At 54.5% G+C, this 19,439-nt stretch overlaps 1 protein-coding gene across 1 annotated transcript in view; it reads right to left on the minus strand.

Moving 5' to 3' along the window:
- Nucleotides 1-19,439, minus strand: part of UVSSA (UV stimulated scaffold protein A) — a 36,743-nt gene that overhangs the window by 16,579 nt on the left and 725 nt on the right. The window contains exons 2-7 of the mRNA XM_008049704.1: nt 18,219-18,549; nt 17,084-17,204; nt 15,639-16,025; nt 14,085-14,197; nt 13,734-13,862; nt 2,688-2,796 (exon numbers count right to left, since the gene is read on the minus strand). Of these exons, the coding sequence (XP_008047895.1) occupies nt 2,688-2,796; nt 13,734-13,862; nt 14,085-14,197; nt 15,639-16,025; nt 17,084-17,204; nt 18,219-18,549 (1,190 nt within the window). The remainder of the gene's footprint in view (nt 1-2,687; nt 2,797-13,733; nt 13,863-14,084; nt 14,198-15,638; nt 16,026-17,083; nt 17,205-18,218; nt 18,550-19,439) is intronic.

Here is a 19,439-nt window from a genome sequence, read left to right on the forward strand (position 1 = left end):
TCTGAGGAAGATTACCATGTCTGTTTGTCTATGTTCTCGGTGACTGAGACCCACATCAAGGCTTCAGGAGAAGATTTCTGCTTTTTTCATTTTGTTTTGCCAGAGTCTCACTCTGTCACTCAGGCTGGAGTGCAGTGGCATGATCACAGCTCACCGCAGCCTCGACCTCCTGGACTCACGTGATCCTTCCGCCTCAGCCTCCTGAGCACTTGGGACTAACAGGTGCACGCCATCATGCCTAGCTAATTTTTTTTTCAGTTTTTTGCAAAGGTGAGGTCTCCCTATGTTGCCCAGGATGGTCTCCAACTCCTGGGCTCAAGCAATCCTTCAGCCTCAGTCTTCCAAAGACAGGTGTGAACCACTGTGCCCAGTCAATTTCTGCTTTTTGAGACATCACCCATCTGTCCATGAGATGTGAAACTTGCACTCAAAGGACTCTGAAGCCATTGACAAAGGCACGTGCAGAGACCCAGGGCCAGAAAACTTCAGCAAAAGCCAAGGGTCAGTGCAGCTCCCAGAAGGAGCCAGACCCCACAGTTGCACATCCTTGCTGGGCACCTGGCCTGGGGTAGGGCAGAGGAGGCAACTGGCAGGCCCAGATGAGGCCTGGGTAGATGTGTGTTCAGCCTGGGATCCTCAGCTGCAGAACCTCAAGAAGTAACCAGGAACGAGCAGGCCATTCTCAGCCAGAGCAGCCTCAAACGTGGCCACTCTTCGACCGGCACCTCCCCAATACTGCGGCCACAGTCTGGTCCAGCTGAGGGCAGCAGAGAGCTGGGGGCAGTCACAGCACCCAACAGTAGTGCACCTTGTGTGGGGTCAGGGACTCAGCCATGGCCACCTGGGTGAGGCACTGGCTGCAGAGGCTCCACCCTAGGTGAGGAAACAGTGTGAGCCAGGACACAGCACAGAGGCTGCTTCAGGTGGAGACTGGTGTCTGGAAAAGAATGGGGTGTGTGGGGTGGGGGAGGTCAGGTGCCCCCACAAGGGCACGGCTAGGACCAAGGTTCAGAATACTAGTCTATATTCTGTTGCTGCTTTTCAGTTAAACGTAGGTGAATGTGAAGTCATTAGATTTAGTCTAAACTCGCACAGCTGAGGAAACTGTAGCTACTGTTCTACCACTGAGCTCCAAGTGGTTTGTTATATGGTCATCCACAAGGTCCGGTGGAGCTGGTCACTCAGGCTGTCCCTGCCCAGTGGGGAGCCCCCTGGAGGGCAGGAAACAGGTCCCAGTTGATGTGGCACTCCTCATTCATAACAGAGTGACATGGGTGGCTGGGAGTGGGGAGGGTCACTGGCTGGCCCTCAGTTGTCTAAGGTTCCTTCCAGACCCTCAACACACACTGACCCCAGGGGCTCAGCCTGCCAGCCCAGGCCCTCCCCATGGTGCAGAAAGCAGCCCCATGGGTAAACAGGCCCATACAAATGGAAGGTCATTAGAAATCTAGTTGTGCTAATTTGGCATGACACCCTTAATGGGTCATGTTTCCACACATGAGTTGTCTCATCATCTACATTCTTTTAACAAATTTACATTTCATCTTACTCTAATTCAAACCAACTTGTCTATTTCACCACAAAAGCCAGGGGGCCTGTTTTTTATTTGCTGCTTCTTGAAGCAAACACCACCAGTGCATGGTGGGAAACTTAGAGAGCAGCCCTAAGTCTGTCCACATCCCAATCCCCAGAGAGCTGCAGTTCTGAGAGGTAAACATGACTTTAACAGGTTTTGTTGAAAAATAAAATTCTAGATACCAAAGGCTGTGACAGTTGTGCTAGGCACTTGCCAAGCAGTGAGTTGCTCCCTGCCATGGAGCACACAGCAGTCCTGGGCCCTGACCCCAAGTCGGTAGCTTCACAGACAGACGCTAAGAGACGCACCCCATCTGTAACACCCTCTAAGGGAAGGAGCCCAAGAGCACAGGGTAGTGTCCCACAGTGATGTCCTCCTACCCCCTGGAAATGGCATCTGAAGCTGTGGAAATCACCCCCAAGACACTCCTCCCATCTAAGGAGTCCACCAGAGCTGCTTTCTGCTCAGGGAGGCGCCTGTTCCCATACTTGGACCTGCCCCTGGGCAGGGCTGCCTGTTGGAACAGGGGTGCCTGGAAGCCACACAGAAGGAGGTTCAGACCTGCTCCTGCCCCCAGAGCAGGCTGATGTCAGGGCCTCCACATACAGGAATCAACAATAGGACTCATGGCCCCTGCCTTGGTCTGGGAACCTAAGGGTCTGCCCAGCCAAGGGGGCCAGCAGGATCACATGGGATGGGAGCCCACCTGTGACAGGCTGCAAGGAGAGCCCCAGGCCAGAGATGGACCAGGACACAAAAGGAAGATCACACAATGGAAAGTGAAAGGCACAACCAGGCCTAATGCTGGGCCCATGGCCTGGTTCAACTGAGGGCAGCAGAGAACCGGAAGCTTTCACAGCACCCAACAGTGTGCACCATGTGTGGGGGCAGGAACCCAGCCATGACCACCTGGGTGAGGCTCTGGCTGTGGAGGCTCCGCCCTAGGTAGGGAGACAGTGTAAGGCCTGGGGGTGCCTGGGGTCCAATCCCTGCCCTTGGAGGGTCTAGACCCCACTGTATGATCCTGAAGGGCGGTGTCCTGAGTGAGGGACCCTCCTCACAGGCTCCCCACCACAGCTCCCCTCAGGTCCCCAGGGAGTCCACAGCTCACCATACTCAGGTCGTAGGTGGTTAGGGATGTGGGGCTCATAGCCCTCCTTCTCAGGAACCTCCACGAAATCCTGATCATCCTCATCCTCGTCGTCCCCCAGAGCTTCAGTCTGTGGAAACATCCCAGTAGAAATGGAGAAACTTGCAGCCCTGTGTGTGAAAGCGCTGTAGACAGCAAAGCCTTGAGATTCCCGCTCCTGGGAGATGGCTCCAAGGCTGTTCTTGTGCCCAAATGGCGCTCTGCCAACCCCGCCCCACACTGGGGCCACTGAGCGTCCACATTAAATAGACTAAAGCAGCCCAACACCCCAGGACACTTGGGTCATGCTGCCTTCCCCATCCTCGTGTGGGACAAGCCCTACATCAAAGCTTCACAGGACAGACAGATGTGACTTGGAGGTTTAGGTGAGTTGTCCCCCAACCGGCAGAGCCGGCACACTGGCTCTTAGGTGACAGGCCAGGGCCAGCCCCCCTCATGGAGCCTCTCCCGTGGCACTGGGGTGACACATATCACAGTCAAGAAAAGAGGACGGGCACTTCTGGAATAGTCTGTCCTTGAGGTCTTGTAAAAAACCTCCTCCGTTTCCTTTCCAAGGCCAGTTTCCCTGCCAGGTGGGTGGGGGGCACTCAAGGTATCTGCTGGCCTCCCTCCCCATGAGGAGCTGCAGAATGGCACAGGAAGGCCTCCTTGCTTTCTTTTCCCCAAGAAAACCCAGTTCCTTGAGCCCACCTTGCCCCCTTCCTGCACCTGTCTTGGTGGGCACCGGCAGGGACCTGTGTGGGTGACTTGTCTCTTCAGGTCAGAGGGGCTGGCAGCTCCAGCCGACAGCAAGAGTTGCTGTGCAGCCAGCAGCAAAGTTGTTGCATGGGCCAGCCCACAGCTATATAACTGTGGGACCAACCCAAACTGGCCCACTCTGCTGGTAACAAAGTGTCAGTGACCAACAGCCAGGTACAACAGCCAGAACTGCACATCACATAGCCAGGAACGCAGAAGAGAAAAAAGCTCTGACCTCCATTGAACTTCTGAACCAATACTTCCCCCACCTCATGGTCTAAGATAACAGTGCTGTGATGGAACTCTGACCACCAGAACTTTCAGAAACAAGAAATCCACTGGCCCCAAAGATCCAGTTAAAACCTGCCTCGGCTGGGCTCGGTGGCTCAGCCTGTCATCCCGCGCCTTGGGAGGCCGAGGTGAGTGGATTGCCAGAGCCCGCGGGTTCGAGACCCGCCTTGGCAACTTGGTAAGACCTCATCTCTACAATAAACCAAAAAATCAGCCGGGCGTGGTAGCGTGTGCCTGTAATTCCGGCTACTTGGAAGGCTGAGGCAGAAGGATCGCCGGAGCCCAGCAGGTCGAGGCTGCGGTAGCTGGGAGTGGCCACTGCACTCCAGTTTGGGTGACAGAGTGAGACTCCAACTCAAAAAAACAACAACAAAAAAAAGCTGCCTCAACCTGCCTCACCATCAATGGTCAGATGTGAAGCCCTCCAGTGGGGGCCTGAGGCCCACATTCCTAAGTCCCTTCCTGTGTCCTTTGACCCCTTCAACCTTGTCCAGACCCCAAATCAGGGAGACAGATTTGAGCCCAACTCCTGTCTCCTGCAGACCAGCCTTATAATACTCTTTTCAAAAGCCAGAGCCATGGTAGTGGCTTCAGTGCACACCAGGCAGCGAGCCCACCGCTCAATGACACAACCTCACAGGTATAAACATGCTGGAGCCATTCGGTTGTGGTGGGTGCCTGCTCAGAAACGGCTACAGGCAGGCCCCTTCCTGCCTCTGCTTCCACCTGCCTGCACCCTTCCAACAGTCCCAACACACCCCAGGACAGGCCATGGGGTGTACAGTGAACCCCCCAAGTCCCATCCTTCCTGAGATCACATCCCTGCTCCTCACCAGGGTGCAGCTTAGCCCATCAGGGCAGCCGCTTCTCACCTTCAGTTCTCTCAGGCCAGGAGAGGAGACTGGCAAGCAGCCGGGGAAAGCTGACAGCCACACTCCCAGCCCATGGTGACACTCGCACCATTTCCACAGCCATACCAGCCCAGTTCAAGGAAACATCCAGAAAGGGAAATCTCTGCCAGCTGAACACCAACTAGGGGGAGGATCTTTATAAGGTTCTAAAAGGAAAAACGGACGCATGCCCTCCTTTTTAAAAACACACCCACATTAACACCTCCAAGGTGCACACAAGCACAGCTTTGTTTCTAGAGGGGACTATGAGGAAGGGTTCAGCAGACACAAAGCCCAGGTGAGCTGCCGTGGTAGACGAAGACCTCCAGCTCAGCAGAGCCAGTCCTACACACGGCCCGAAGCCCAGGCATCAGGGGCCACATCTCCTGCACCTGCTGGGCCGACGTCTGCGGAGACGCTGCCGGCCCGGCCTCATCAGAGGCAAGTGCACTTTGTTTAGGTGCAGCCTACACTGTGCATCTGGGAAGCAGGGAGACATTAATCACTGGAAACTGTAATTTTTGTTATCAGTCTAACACTGATCAAAAGGGAAGCCTGTCTCCACCGCTGACCTGTGAAACGTCCCAATTATACTCTTTGGAAATGACAGGGGCACTTAACTCCCAAGCTGAGCAAATGACGACGATCAATCACGTTTGAATAACAATGAGCCGCGGACCTGAAAATTATTTTTGTATAGAATCTGCCCAGGAATTTATGAAAGGTGGAAAGCAGCCCAAGGTTTTAGGGCATTGCGTTCTCAGCTAGTGCAGTGCGTATCAAACACTAAACAGAATTTATGTGTTTTAATTTTCTAAAAGGTGGATGTGGACTGGGGGCTACAATGCATAACACAGTGCCAGGTTTTAAATATGGGGTCATTTTCAAAAAATAGTACGCTTACTGCTCACACCCTGGAATTCCATTGGAGACTTCTATCAGATTTTCATTTCCTAAAAATCTTCAACTGCTTAGCTAACTATTAGAAATTATGCCTTCTTTCTCCCCAAATAAAACTGTTTCTTTCTGTGATTAAATTTGGAGACCTGGGATCCCCTTTCTCGGATGCCCCTCCCTTTGTGGCCCTGGGCAGGTCCTGCGGCAGATCTTTTTAGTCTAAATACACCCTGGGGCTTTCTCCCCGGCAAGAGCCATCACAGCCACACACTCCCATACTTCAGTTGTAAACTGCTTAGGAGCTGTGGTAGCCCATTCAAACCACAGCAACTTAGCATGGAGGGACTTCATTGCTGATTCTAACTCTAAGCTTGAAAGCTTCCATTTTCAGGTTTTAATTCACATGGGATAAACACAGATGTCCAAAATCTACAGTGCAGTCACCTTGGACGTCGTACCACACGAGGGACAGTCAATGACATGTCTGTGCCAAGAAAGGCAGAGAAAGCACCAAACCCTAGGCTACTGGGACACTGTGTGACCTGCTGGGTCCACACACCCAAGGTCTGTTCAGAGGATACAAACACCATGGTTACCAGGGACAATCTTCCCTAGGGCATCAGAGAAGAAGCACAGCTCAGAGGGAGACTTAAGGCCTGCACAGAAGAGTCTCTTCTAAGCACTTCCATGCTCATCTCCAAGCTCACCTCTAAGAAACCAAATAATTAAGTGGGGTGAGGCGGTAGTTGTGGCGACCTGCCCTCAAGGTCACAGACTAGGCCAGTCAGAAGGTTGTGGCCAGCTAGATAGGTGAGGGTCCTAGGAAGGAGATCACGCCCCCAGGAAGTGACAAGGCTGGAGACATCTTCAAAATGGGGTCAGACTTGTAAAATGTTCTCAAGAGCCATTAGCTTTTAACCCACCAGGAAGCTGAGTTTTCTGAATTACCTGAACAAACAACAAACGTAAAACACACCTGAGAAGCCAGATGGGCAGAGACGGGTCTCACAAGGCCGCCCCACCCAAGGGGAGGTGGGATGGGGGGTGGAACCTGTGCTCACACTTCTCCTAACAAGTGAAGGCCTGTGAGGGTTAGGCAAAGGGAGAGCCCTGCCAGCCAGCGGGAGCCTACTCACCAAGGCTGATCCCAGTGCAGGAGGTGTAGACCCTCTGCGGAGAGGGCCAAGCCCAAACCATCCCAGTGCCTCCTGCCCCATGAAATCCCCGCGGCTGACACAGAGAGGCATGGAGGAGCGCTTGGCCACTGCTGGTTTTATACAAATTAATTCTAACCCACACTTAAAAGGATTTAGAAAAATGAGCCTCCACAATCATAATTAAACAAGCAATAAAACGCTAAAATATACAATGCAATCAGTTTACAGAAGTAGGGGTAGTGAGGCTGCTAATTATTTGAGAAGGAAGGGGAGAGCGCCAACACACCAAGGGGGTATGTCCACCCGCCACAGGCAGGCCAGGAGATACAGCTGGGGCCATTAAATAAATCCTATACCATCTAATTAACTTGGTACGCGATCTCAATTACTTTTCACCCAAGAAATCACTTTTGTTCAGTTTTATGTGTGTCTGTTTCCCTTTTTTCAAAAAAAAAAAAAAAAATGATGTAAGGCCTCGTCAGACAAGTGAGTTCCAAACTGCATTTGTCTTTCAGCGGCTTGATGGCTATGCATTTAAAAACCCATTCTATCTTATAAACTAAAAATTAAACGTGCTCAGCTGTGATGGTCGTCATTGCATCTGCTATTTATATGCTAATGCCCTCCCTGGAAGGCCGTGCAAATTGCCCGGCCAGGCCAATATCTCATGTGCATCTCGGCTGCCAGGGACGCACCTTCAGAGGACAGAGGGCAGCCGCGGCACAGGGCTGACCACAGTGGGCCTGCAGGAACAGGCACCTGGTGGGTGGTGCCGGCTGGGCAGAGCACAACCTGCCTGGATGTAAGCAAAGTGTCCCAGGCACGTGCTCGCCTCTTAAATGAGAACCTAGAAATGATGCTGTGGTGAATCATAATTTTCTGCAACGCCTGCCTCTCTGAAATCGGCACTCATCACAAAAACCCTACAGTTATATCACGAAACACACTGAGTGGCAGGCTTCTTACGGCAGGCCAGGGCTGCCTGTTGGACCAAGGTCTGAGCATGTCCAGTTGCAGGCGCCAGAGATGCAGCACCACAGGGCCCGGGTCCCGAAAGGCACATCCAGTTCAATGGGATGGGAGGAAGGCTAAGGCACAAGACACCTGGAGGTCCATTTCCAGAGTGAGGCCAGGGCCCCCGTCTCTGTTGGATACAGTCCAGCAGTTAGCCAGATGGTAGGGGACACACATTCATCCACCAAAGGAGCACTGACAGCCCAGGAGGACACAAACCAGGTGTCCTGGGTCTCTGTTGCTCTTCAGATGGACAGACTCGGGCCACACAGCCTACCCCTCTGGGGTGGCTGCAATGGGACTCGCCCCTGGCTTCTCGTGAAATGATCTGAGCAGAGGCTGCAGCCTGGTGCCTGTTGAACAGGGAGTGCCATGCACAGTACATAAAGAAGCCAGTCAAGGCACTGGGGTCACATGGGCTGAACACAAACTAACATCACACTCAGTGGAGCATGGACTCACCTCTTACAGCATCTGGTATCTCCAAACCCCTCTCCTCCCTGAGCTCTGCAGGGAAAATGAGCTGTAGGCATGGAAAAGGAAAACCGGGCACACTTGCGGCAGGGCACCAATGGCTACATACACTCTCCTCCCAGATATGGAAGTGTTGCCCACTCCAGCCCCACCTCCTCAGGCAAGAGAGGGGCCAGGCTCACGGAACAATGGCCATGGGAAGCAGGAGGGCATGCCATGCTATATGGCCATGAGACCTAGGGTGTAGGGGGCACTTTCATCCAGCAGCCCTTCTCCCTGCATGGCCAAGGCTGGAAAGGAGGCCAGGGCTTACACAACTTCTCCCAGACTCAGTTTTCTCATCTATAAAATAAGGGTAATAAAAGAATGACCCGATGGGCCTGCTTTAGGAACTGAAGGGAAAACGCATGAGGTGTTTACAGAGCTGAGCTCGTTTGGGAGGTGCCATCTGTTTTCCAGATGGATATGGAGAAACAGAAAAATCCAGGAAATGGGGGGACTGTGCTATAGGCATGGGAGGAAGCGATGGGCACCAAGGCCCCAGCTAGGCCGAGATGATCTCCCAATCCCCCACTGCTGATCTCAAGAGAGCCAGTGAATCTATACCCTCCCCCAGCTCACAGCCCCCCGTGGAGGAAGCAGCGTGGCCTTCGGCATGATGGAAGGAGCCGCATCACCAGGAAGGTTGTTTACCGGCCCTGCTGCGGTACAAGGCTTCCCGACGGCTGCTGATTTAGTTCCCTGCCTCCCTGCCTGAGCCTGATGCTCAACATTTCATTCCCTGGGTTTCAGCTCCTGTCCTTTTCACCTCCAAAAAGCCAAACACTCTCGTGGCTCCAGCAGCATCACAAAAAACTTTCCCTAATTCAACGGCAGTACAAGAAGCTGAGGTCTCAGTCTAAAGGCTGAGGGTCCCGTGGAGGCCTGCTGGCTGCTCTGAACCTGACAGAATACCTGGAGGGCAGAGGAATGCTCTCTGGCATCTAACACCAAAGTTCAGAGTTTGGGTTGGTGAGGGGGTGGAGAGGGCAGACAGGTGGCCAATACAGAAAGAAGACCACACCCAGGGCCACATGGATGAGTCCACTTCTGTGAGTGGGTACAGACACGTCCATGGTGAGGCCCCTGTGGCTGTCATGGGACTCACAATTGGCGAGAACAAAAAGAAACATCTGTTTAGTCATTAAACAAATAACCTAATATTTTTTTAAAAAGAAAGGAAAGCCACTGATGATAGTACTGAAGGATGCTTAAAGTTCCTTTCTGACTTACTTGGTGGGAAATTGATATTTTGTTAATTACACAATACAAAATAATTGGTGACCTTAGCTATGCAATTAAATAGCAGGTAATTTAAAAGTTTTCCAAGGATTTTTATCAGTGTGGTGAATGAAGCAGCCATGGGTTATCACGCCTATCCTGTAACACTGCAAGACTGGAAACGAATCTACCAAATGACTCTTGGTATTGATCCAGCGAAGATTTATCCCCGGCCTGCGCCCAGACGGAACTGACACAGAGACACTCTATAAAACAAACAGTTAAACATATTTAAACCTGCTTAAGTAGTTCTTGAAGACAGAATATCTATGTCAAAAGGAAAACAATATTATGTAGAAACCAATGCCAACAAACTGACAGATGGGAAATGTTTGGAAAAAGAAAAAGGCCCTGGCTTTTTCCCACTTGGCTGCCAAGGAAAGCAACATCCACATAGTGCACCAGCCTTGAATGGCAGAAGGCAGCTTTACAACTCCCTCCAGCATCTCGGTCACTGCCATTTGATCTTAACCAGTAGCATCATATTTGTCTCGGTCTCGTACACATTTGTTAAAGTTCTAGAATACTTAAATCATGCATTATTGAATTAGCATCCTGGCTCAGCCTGTTCTACACACACGGAGTTAACGATGCGGCCCCGCGCTAAGTGGGGAACACTGAGGGAAACGACTCAAGCCCTCTGTAAATTTTATCTGAAAATTAGCGACAAGCACCTCATTCATAATTTCTAATTAAAATGGCCCTAATTAGCACCCGTGTTCATGAGCTGGCCCCACCTGGCCCTGTGTATACGGCTGGTATATGGCCCTGCAGGACTGCCCAGGAGCTATCCGCAAGCCGAGCTGGGAGATGGACAGATACCCGCAGCCGCCAGTGTCTATTCTGGGAAGAGTCGCTCACCTGAGCCAGGGCCGACAATCACTCCATCTCCAGGCAGCTCTGTGCTTGAGCTGCAGTGAGCAAAATCTCCAAGGATTCGGAGCAGGGCCTTTTTTAAAAATCAGTTTGTGAAAAAGCATCTAGAAAGTGTCCATTCAAGTGACAAAGGAGCAGAGTGATCTCTCCCTTCCCACTAGAGCTGAAACACATTCATTCCAAGTAGTTTCAATCCCACCGCATATCCTAGTGGCCCCATGAGCTCATACCCTCAGGAGCCCAGCACCTAAAGCTCATCAGCCTGGGCGCATCTACTGGCTACACCATGTGGTCAGGGGGGGATGGACTCATACCACCTGGAGCTGCCTGGAGCTGCCCACCAGTGAAGCCACAGCTGCAGAAGCCCACTGCTCAGCACCCGCCTCTCAGACACATGCCAGAAGACACATGGAGATGGAACTCTGACCGGGAGGAGCAAGGAGGGACAGGGTGGCAGCAGAGAACCCAGACACTGGGGTCAGGATGGCCATCCTGTTCACTCAAGGGCTGGAGTCACACACCACAGAGGAGTAGTGCTGACAGTTCCATGATGTGGGGCCTGAGACCCTGCGCCTGAGTCACACAGGAGCTCGGACACAGTTGCCGGCATCCATGGGACCCTGGGAGCCAGCCTGGTGGGGTTGGGAGCAGCAGCCAGGGCCCAACAGGCAACCACGCCAGGCCTACACCCGCATTCTGGGCCTCAGTCCCCTCTCGCTGGCCTCTGGACACAGCGCCCTGAAGAATACCAGCAGCAGGAGCCAGGACTGCAGCTGTAAGGTCATGGCCAGCAAGAGCCCAGGGCCAGAGTGGCCTGGGAAGCCAGAGCTCCTGAGCCCATCAAAGGAAAGGGTTCAGCTGGTCACTCAGTCTCCTGAAGCACACAGGGGCTGTGTCCACAAGGGAGCGACACGCTCATGGGGGTGAGTTGGTGTGCAGGAGTGCCTCCAGGCCTCCCTGTACTTGTGGCTGGAACTGAAGCTGGAGCTCTGGCTTTCTGCCACCTGCACAGGCCGAACTGCTGGCAGGCCAGGGGACTGCTGAGCACACATGCCCACCAGTCAGCCCCGCAGGCTGGTCCCAGAGGCCCATCAAGGACAGTAGTTGGGCTGCCACCACCTCTAAGGTCCTGTCAGCCCTACTGCTGGCCCCCAAATGACTGTGCAGGCTGGCAGGGCTCAACAGCCCCATCTGGCTCTGTGGACGCTCCCCAGAGCCCTGGCTACCCAGAGGCTATCACTGCCACAGCAAAGGCCCATCGGTCCATCAGCCAACGGTGGAGCTTTGGCCGCAAACAGCAGGCCCAGGCAGGCGCCCAGCGGGGTCTCAGTGCAAGAGCTAACTGAGTGGCCTTAACTGTGCTGTAGGGATGGAGCAGGGCTTGGAGAGCTCCACGAGGGGCCTTCAGTGACCTCGAACAGGGTCAGCACAAACCCCTGGGAGGCACGCCTGTGGCCCTACCCCAAGCAGAGAGGCCAAAGGGTTCCTCACCACTCCCTACTCAGCCCAAACCTGCTGCTCTGACAACCTTGCCCCCTGAGTGTGCTGGGTTGAGCAACAAACTCCTCCTGACGGCCGCACACATGCCAACAGAAGCCTCTGCCCGGGGCTAGAAAGTCATCTTTCTCATTGTAAAACTATATTATGATCAGAATTCACAAAAATAACTCATTTCTTAGTGAAGTGACACACAAAAATGAAGCTCCTGTGCAGTGTTAGCAAGCACCCACAAGCTCACAGCCCCAGGGGAGTAACCAAGGGATGGCTGCTCTCTCCACGGCACGTGTACTCCAGTGGTGCGTGTACTCCCTGAGGAGGAGACGAGGGATGATCTGGATCTGCAGTTTTAGGGAGAAAAGCAAGTGCTCCCTCTGCTGGCCTCAGGGGGCTGCACACCCTCAGTGACAGCGAGACCCAGGGTTGAAGTCCCTCCCAGTGGCACTCCGAAGGAAAGGGGAAACTGCCAGTAAGCAGGCCTTCCCCACATAGGCTCCAGCACTGCCTGTCCTGCCCCACGCACGGCAGCTGCTCCAGGGTGAGGACCAGGTCATAGCCCGGGACACAGGGTGTCACCTATTCTTGGTCCTAGGTCAAGGTCTCTGAGTGGCTGTGACTTGATCTTTCCCTCAGCAAGGAACACAGAGCTCTTCCCACCCCAAAGCTCCCTTAAAAACAGGGAGAGTTGAAAGCCTACCATCTCCCAGGGTGTGGGGCCCCAGTTCAAGGAACCAGGTTTAGGGCCGAGGCAGGGTTTGGGATCTGGTTCAGGGCTCCCCAAGTGAGTGGCACATCTGGCATCTGTTTTCTTGGTTCTGAACCAAGTCAAGAGACCACCACAGGCAGGAGAGGGATGGTCATGACCAGCCCAATGGTAACCACCTAGTGTCTCCCAATCATGAGGGGTAACAGCACCCAGTGCTGTCCCTCCTGGCCCTGAGGACACCTGCATAGGACCCAACTCGTGTCCTCCAGGCACCACTGCCCAGATTTCCATCCAAACTCGCCCACCTCCTCAAGGGCCCAGTGCAGTGGCATGCCGGCACCCTCTACCCTCTGATACATCCCACCCAAGGTCTCTGCAACTCCAGGATCACGGCACAGCACCACCCTGCCCATCATCAAGTGCCAAATGAACAGGCAGCCGTCCTCCCTCCAGCCCAGAGCCCCATCCAGGTGGCCCAGCCCCTCTAACTCCATGTACTTGCTCAGGGAGGTGCAGCCCCCTCCCCCAAAATCCCCCACAGCCCTCCAAGTCTCTGCCCCAAAGCAGACACCAGTGCCCTTTGGCTCTCCCAGCCATCCGGGGGCTCGACAAGGGTCTCTACTCTGGCTGACCACAGTGCTGCCAGGACAGGGCACCCCATCTGCTGGCGAGTCCCCACAAGTCCCACCCACTTCATCAGGCTGGAGGGCACCACCTAATTTTTTGTGGCTTTCTGGAGACACACTTCATATGAGGGGTGCTAAGTACCTACTACCCTCTGCTACAATGCACAGCACCCGACAACACCCAGCAGACTGGAATGTCCCCTCTGCCATGGTAACAACTCTAGGCTCACAGACAGCCTGCGCTGGGAAGATCTCGCAGAGGTTCCAAGGAGTCAGAGGCAGCTGGGCCTGCCAGGCCCACAGGCCAAGGGCCTCAGCCCCTCATAGCTCCCCCACTTGCTCACTGAGACCTCTGGGACCACAAACCCAGACTCACCGACTCTTTCCTCTCCTGCCTGGTCCCTCTCACAGCCCCTGCTGACAGGGAGCCTCGTCTGGCCTCCCACTTTGAGAAGTCAGTGGTGAGAGGAAGGAATCAGCATCTTCTGAAGCCCACCCCACCCCATGACCCCGCCACTCACCCTGGCCTTCTGCCCTGCTTCAGGTTCGATGTCCAGTTCCTTGTACTTCCTCAGTACGAGCTCTAACTCAGCCTTCAAGTCAATGGCGCGCTTTAGCTGTTCCCTGTGGACCCCCGTGCGGGAAAACCGCTGCAACACAAGGGGGAGAATCACAAAGGACACAGGACACAGAGGATGAGGGCTACAGGCGAGGGCCAGGGCCCTCCGGGGCAGGGGTCACGCCGTCACTGCCCACTCCCCTCACCACGGTCACCCCCAGGAAGAGACCCCCCGTGCCCAGCACCCTCCACGCGTGATCCCCCCCTGCAGCTACCACCTCCCATACCCTTGCCCACCCTGTGGCAGCCTCACCTGGACCCAGCAGTACACGATGGGCAAGAACTTGTTCCGCAAAAGCTTGAGTGAGTCGCGGGCAGCGTGGATCACAGCAAGGTTGTCCTCATTTTCCTGCACCTTCAGGCCATCTGGGGCAAAACATACAGAGGTCACCAGAGGGATGTGGGCCTGCATATCCCACAGACCCTGGTGAGGCTGACCACACAACAAAGGCCATACAGCCCGTGGGGAACCCACCAACAAGCACCCCTGTCCCAGTGACATCAACTAAGGACCCCAAACCCGACACTATAGAGAGAAATGTACTGATCCATGATTCTGGATAAGAGCATTCTGTTGTACCCCACATCTTTAAAATTTAAAAGTTAAAAAAAAAAAAAGAAAAGAAAATTCTGGCCCAACACCAAAGTCCCCTCACACAGCCTCGCCTCCTGCCTCTACTTCTTGGCTGTGGCCATCCCGCCCACCCACAGCAAAGTAAGAGGAAGGAACCAGAATCTTCCGAAGCCCGTCATACTCGGTGGCCTTCTCCACCCGCCCCCCACACCCACAGTGCACAGAACCTCTCCTCTTGCCTTGGTGCGCAGGATGGAGGACGCACTTGCTTCAGCCTCGGGGCCTCGGCAGCCACAAACTCACCTTCACTAGCCAGGCACCCATCACCTGCATGGCTTCCTCCACGTGCTCCCCCATCCCTGTGGCTCTCCTAGCATCAGGCATGGGGCCATGCCACCACACAGGCCAGTACATGGGGCCGACAAGCCCTAAACACCCTGTACCAGCCTGAGGGCATCCTGATACCTAATCCCAGCAGCCCGCCAGTCTTCAGCACTCTTGAGCCCTGCGATCATGCTCTCCCAGAGCCTCAGCACCAGGTCACCACTCCTGGGAAAGGACGCCCACTGTTGATGCTTTTGAAGAAAGAGGTTTCCCAGAGACAGCAACTCAAAGCCACATACATCCCCAAAGAGCCCCAACCCCTCCATCACCCCACATGGAGAGCACAGGGCGCCTGTGAGGAAACTGGGACCAAGGAGAAGAGGGGCATGGTGTGTCTCTGCAACGCCCCTCAGCCTGGAACACCAAGGCCACGTGTGACCTGCCATCGCTGCCATCAAAAGCGCAACAAGAACTGCCTCTGGCTCATTTTCCTCACAGGCCAGGCAAGTGGCACCTGACCCCTCACAACCTGCAACCTGGCAGGACCCTGCATAACCTGTCTGGGGCTGGTGGTCACTTGGAGTGTCGGGCCTGCGGTTGCCCACATGCTGCATGGAGACTGTGGCAGTGGGCACTTTGGGACCTGCCAGTCCCGGAGATCCCTGCTTTGCTCATAGCCTGGTGGGGTGAAGGCCATCAGAAGAGGGAAGGAAGTATCCCAGAGGCCAGTTTGTGGACACAGAGGCCTGGCATGGCCCAGTGCAGAGGCCATATAGGAAGGAAAGACCTGGTGGTGCCCCCAACCTGGCCCTTCGAGGAGGCCACTGCAGGTCTAAGGCTGCCTGGGAAGGCCAGCGCAGGACACACCAACAGCCAGCCCAGGGTCAAGAGCAGGAGGGCAGCCATCACCTGAGCAGAGCTCCACATCCAGTGAGTACTTATGTGAGCCGAGCCCATGGCTCCGCACAAACTCTTCCGGGTCGCTGTCCTCGTCTTCTGAGGGGGCCCCTGTGGCTGCCTCAGGTAGCTGTGCCCCAACCACAGCTCCAGGGTGGCGTGCAGAGGCTGGCAGGTCCCTGCTGCAGCAGGGCTGCTCCTCGTCCTGAAGGTCAGGGGTGCCAGACCAGCCAGGAACAGCGGGGCCCAGGCTCGAAGAGCAAGGGACATCCTCCTTAGATAGGCCAGAAGCCATGCCCAGGAATCCTGCTTCTGGGGTTGGGCCAAGGTCAAAGGGCATCAGTAGCCGAAAGCAGTTCTCCACTTCCGTCAGGCAGGATGCGATTTCCCCAGACATTTCTGCCAAGAGATTGAGATGTCTGCTTCTTGTGTCCCGGTGAGCAAAGATCACCTCACCCTACCGTACCCAGATGCCTGCCTCCAAGGCTCCACCCTATAGCACCAGCTGGGCCAGGTCCCACACCCAGCCCACACCCAGGCCTCCTTCCTTCCCAACAGCATAAGCCAGTGCCCTGGATGAAGGTTCACAGAACCCTTTAGCTGCCCCGTAGTCACCAGCTCAGCAGCTGGTCTGCAAGGCCACTTGCAGACACCTCTGGGTGATGCCTTCAGTCTGGACTAGACTATACTAAGCATGGACAAACAGGAGCAGCTGGCTAGGGCTGCAGGTCCTGGCACAAGGCCACTCCGCTTCCTGGGGCACATGACACCACACATCTCCCTGGGGCCAGACCAGCTCCCCTTCCTGGAGACCTCCTCACCACCCTGGGGCCCAGCAGCCTGCCTCACGGACTTCTCCAAGGCCTGAGTTTCCCAGAAGTGGCCTTCGGCAGGGCTCACACATGGGGAAAGGGTTGTGGAAAGCCCAGGGATATAGAAAGAGCCCCTAAGACCCATCATCACAGGATGCAGAGTAGCTGCCTCAGCCAGTCTCAACACACCTCTGCAGGGGGCCATGCACCCTGCCTGCTTCCCCGCCCCCCCTCTTATACCCCTGAGAAGGGTCAGCTGCCAGGAAGTAAACAGTAGGGTTTTGGGGAGCCATGAATGAGAATGAGGAGCCTTCAATTTGGCCACCAGGCTCAGATCACTGTCTGCCCCCATCTCTGCACCGGATCTTCAAGGCACATAGGCGTAGGTGAACACAGCCACCAGGGGGCGCAGGAGAGGCAAAGATGCTGCAGAGGCCCCTAGGGCCAGGGTCTTGGGGAGTCTATGGCTGAGAATGCCTCCGCAGCCCTCCCTGAACTCCCTGCCTAGCCTGTGTGAGCACCTGGGTCCCTAGGACCAGGGGCCCTGGGACCGGAAACATGCGATAGATACTAGACCAAAGGCAGTAGCCAGCACAGCGGCAACAGGCAGCCCGGGGCGCTGGTCACTCACTGCTGGGCACTTGCCTTCCATCTCCCTCTCTGCCTGCTTGGCTCTCTCTCTATGGATTTTATCCAAGTGCTTCTGCTTCTCTTCTTCTCTCTTTCTTTCTGCCACAGTCCTTACATTCACATCATGAAAATCCACCTGGGAAATTGAAAGCAAGGATTAGGACTGTCTATAAAAAATGCAAAGAAGATAAAAGTCAAAAACAGGTCTCATCAAAAACACACCAGCATCAGTACACGGCCAGGATCTCCAGAGGTTTGTCAGTTTACACTGCTTTTTGTTTTTTGCTTTTAAGAAAGAAAAAAAAAGACTGAAGTGCAGTGATCACAGCTCATCACAGCCTCAACCTCCTGGACTCAAGCGATCCTTCAGCCTCCACCTCCCAAAGTGCTGGGATTATAGGCACGAGCCACCATGACTGCCTACTCACAGTGTATTAAAACAAAAGGAAATTCACTTACCTCTGCTATCTAGTCCCTGGAAAGTCAGAACATTTGCAAGTTAAAAGAGATAAAAAGGCTTCTAGCTCCAAGTAGGACACAGGGAAGAAAGCAGCATGTTTGCATGATTAGCAAGCAGGGGCTGCTGACAGGACCTGGGGGCCTAAACCACCACCTGAGTGTGAATCCCCGTGGGAGGGGTGGTGCTCCCTGGGGCAGAAGGGGAAGGATGGGTCGGAGCCTCCAGAGAGGGGCCATGGCATCATCTGAGCTGCAGCAGGGTTGGGTTCAGGCCACAGATGCAGCCCCCAAGTGGGTTTCATCAGTCCCAGCACCAGCCAGAGCCCACCGTGGGGTCCAGGTGAAGACTTTAAGCACAAAGCTGGGCCAGATCCCAGCGTCCAGGGCCCATTGTTGCAGAAAGCAGCTGCACTTGAGAAGCTGGTTTTTGCCTTTCCTTGCTTGTGAAAAGCAAGCCTGCAGGTTCACTTCAGCCACACAGGAACAGCTTCCACTCTTTTCCCCTCACAGCTGCTCCACCCCTCTCTGGAGGTCTGACCCCACCCTTCTACCTCCACTGATCCAGGGACCCATGAGCCCAGGAGCTAGCCACCCCAAAGTGCACCCTCAACAGGCAGAGATCTCATCTGCTCTGCCCTCCTACATTGGGTAACTGGGGTCTCCAGGACAACCAAGGACAAGGCCCACCTACCTTCTTGATGTGTCTTAAGAAGTGGTAGCCCAAGGCAAGTTTCTTATAGGCCTCTCCGAATTTCTCATTCCAGCCTTCCACAGCCTGGATGGCTGCCTGCCTCAGCTTCTGGGCCACCTCCCTGGGGGGCGGGAGGGGCTGCTCGTGGTCTGTGCCTAGTGTGAGCTCCAGGAATTCCTGGAAGTCGGAAACAACCAGCATCCTGAACTGGTGAGACCTGGTGAAGAGCGTGTCCACAATCTGGAAGGCTGAGAGGCGGATCTCGGCATGCTCCCGGGACAGCTGTGACATCAGCAGGCGGTAGGCGTGGCTGAGCTGCTCCTCAGAAGACCTGTGACACAAGCTGGCCTGACCCTAGTGCTTGGCACTCTAAGAGTAAGGGCATGCATGCACTCTGCGCAGGCACGTAACAGACACGTAGGGTAGGCTTCCCCACCTCCCTTCTCCTGTTCTTTCAGAGCAGGGGCCACAAACCATGGCCCAAGGGCCACATCTGGTTCCACCACCCTCTGCCTGGGTCCACAAGCCAAGGTGTTCTACGTTTTCAAACTTTCAAATTTCAAAGTTGAAATTGTGAATCCTACATGAAATTCACATGTTGGGGTCTGTCAGTAGAGTTTCACTGGCACACAGTCCCTCCACTTGCTTACAATGTCTGCAGCTGCTTTCAGAGTTGAGCCCTCAGTGATGCCCAACTTCACTACACAAGGCCCTTACAGAGAGTCGCCCCAGGGCTAGCACAGCAGTTTGCCCAGCAGGGCCTTCCTCCCGTTAGGAGGGAAAAGGCAAGGCTGGGAGCCCTGGGTCTGGCAAGCTCTAGCACCCCTCGGAGGCTCCTTCTTCCTGCCCGATGTACATCATAAAGAATAGGGGTTTCTTGGGCATGCTGCAAAATCTGACCTGAGCTGAATTTTCTACCAAAATGTAAACACTTAATCACTTAATAAACAATCCTCAAGTTCAACTGTTTTGTCAACACAGAACACAAGAAAATCAGTATCCCTCAGCTCATGCTTTCAGCGTCTGAGAGCAAGTTTTGAATCTCTGGCTACCTAAGTGTGATCAGCAAAGATCCCAGTTGGTGTTTTCTTCAGAGGGAGAGAACAGGGATGGACAGACTCTAAAGACAGAGCAAGCCGGGCTCGGTGGCTCAGCCTGTAATCCCGCGCCTTTGGGAGGCTGAGGTGAGTGGATTGCCTGAGCCCGTGGGTTCGAGACCCG

The sequence above is a fragment of the Carlito syrichta genome, unplaced genomic scaffold (assembly GCF_000164805.1).
Source record: "Carlito syrichta isolate Samal-C Ts95f unplaced genomic scaffold, Tarsius_syrichta-2.0.1 Scaffold136033, whole genome shotgun sequence".
NCBI lineage: Eukaryota > Metazoa > Chordata > Mammalia > Primates > Tarsiidae > Carlito > Carlito syrichta.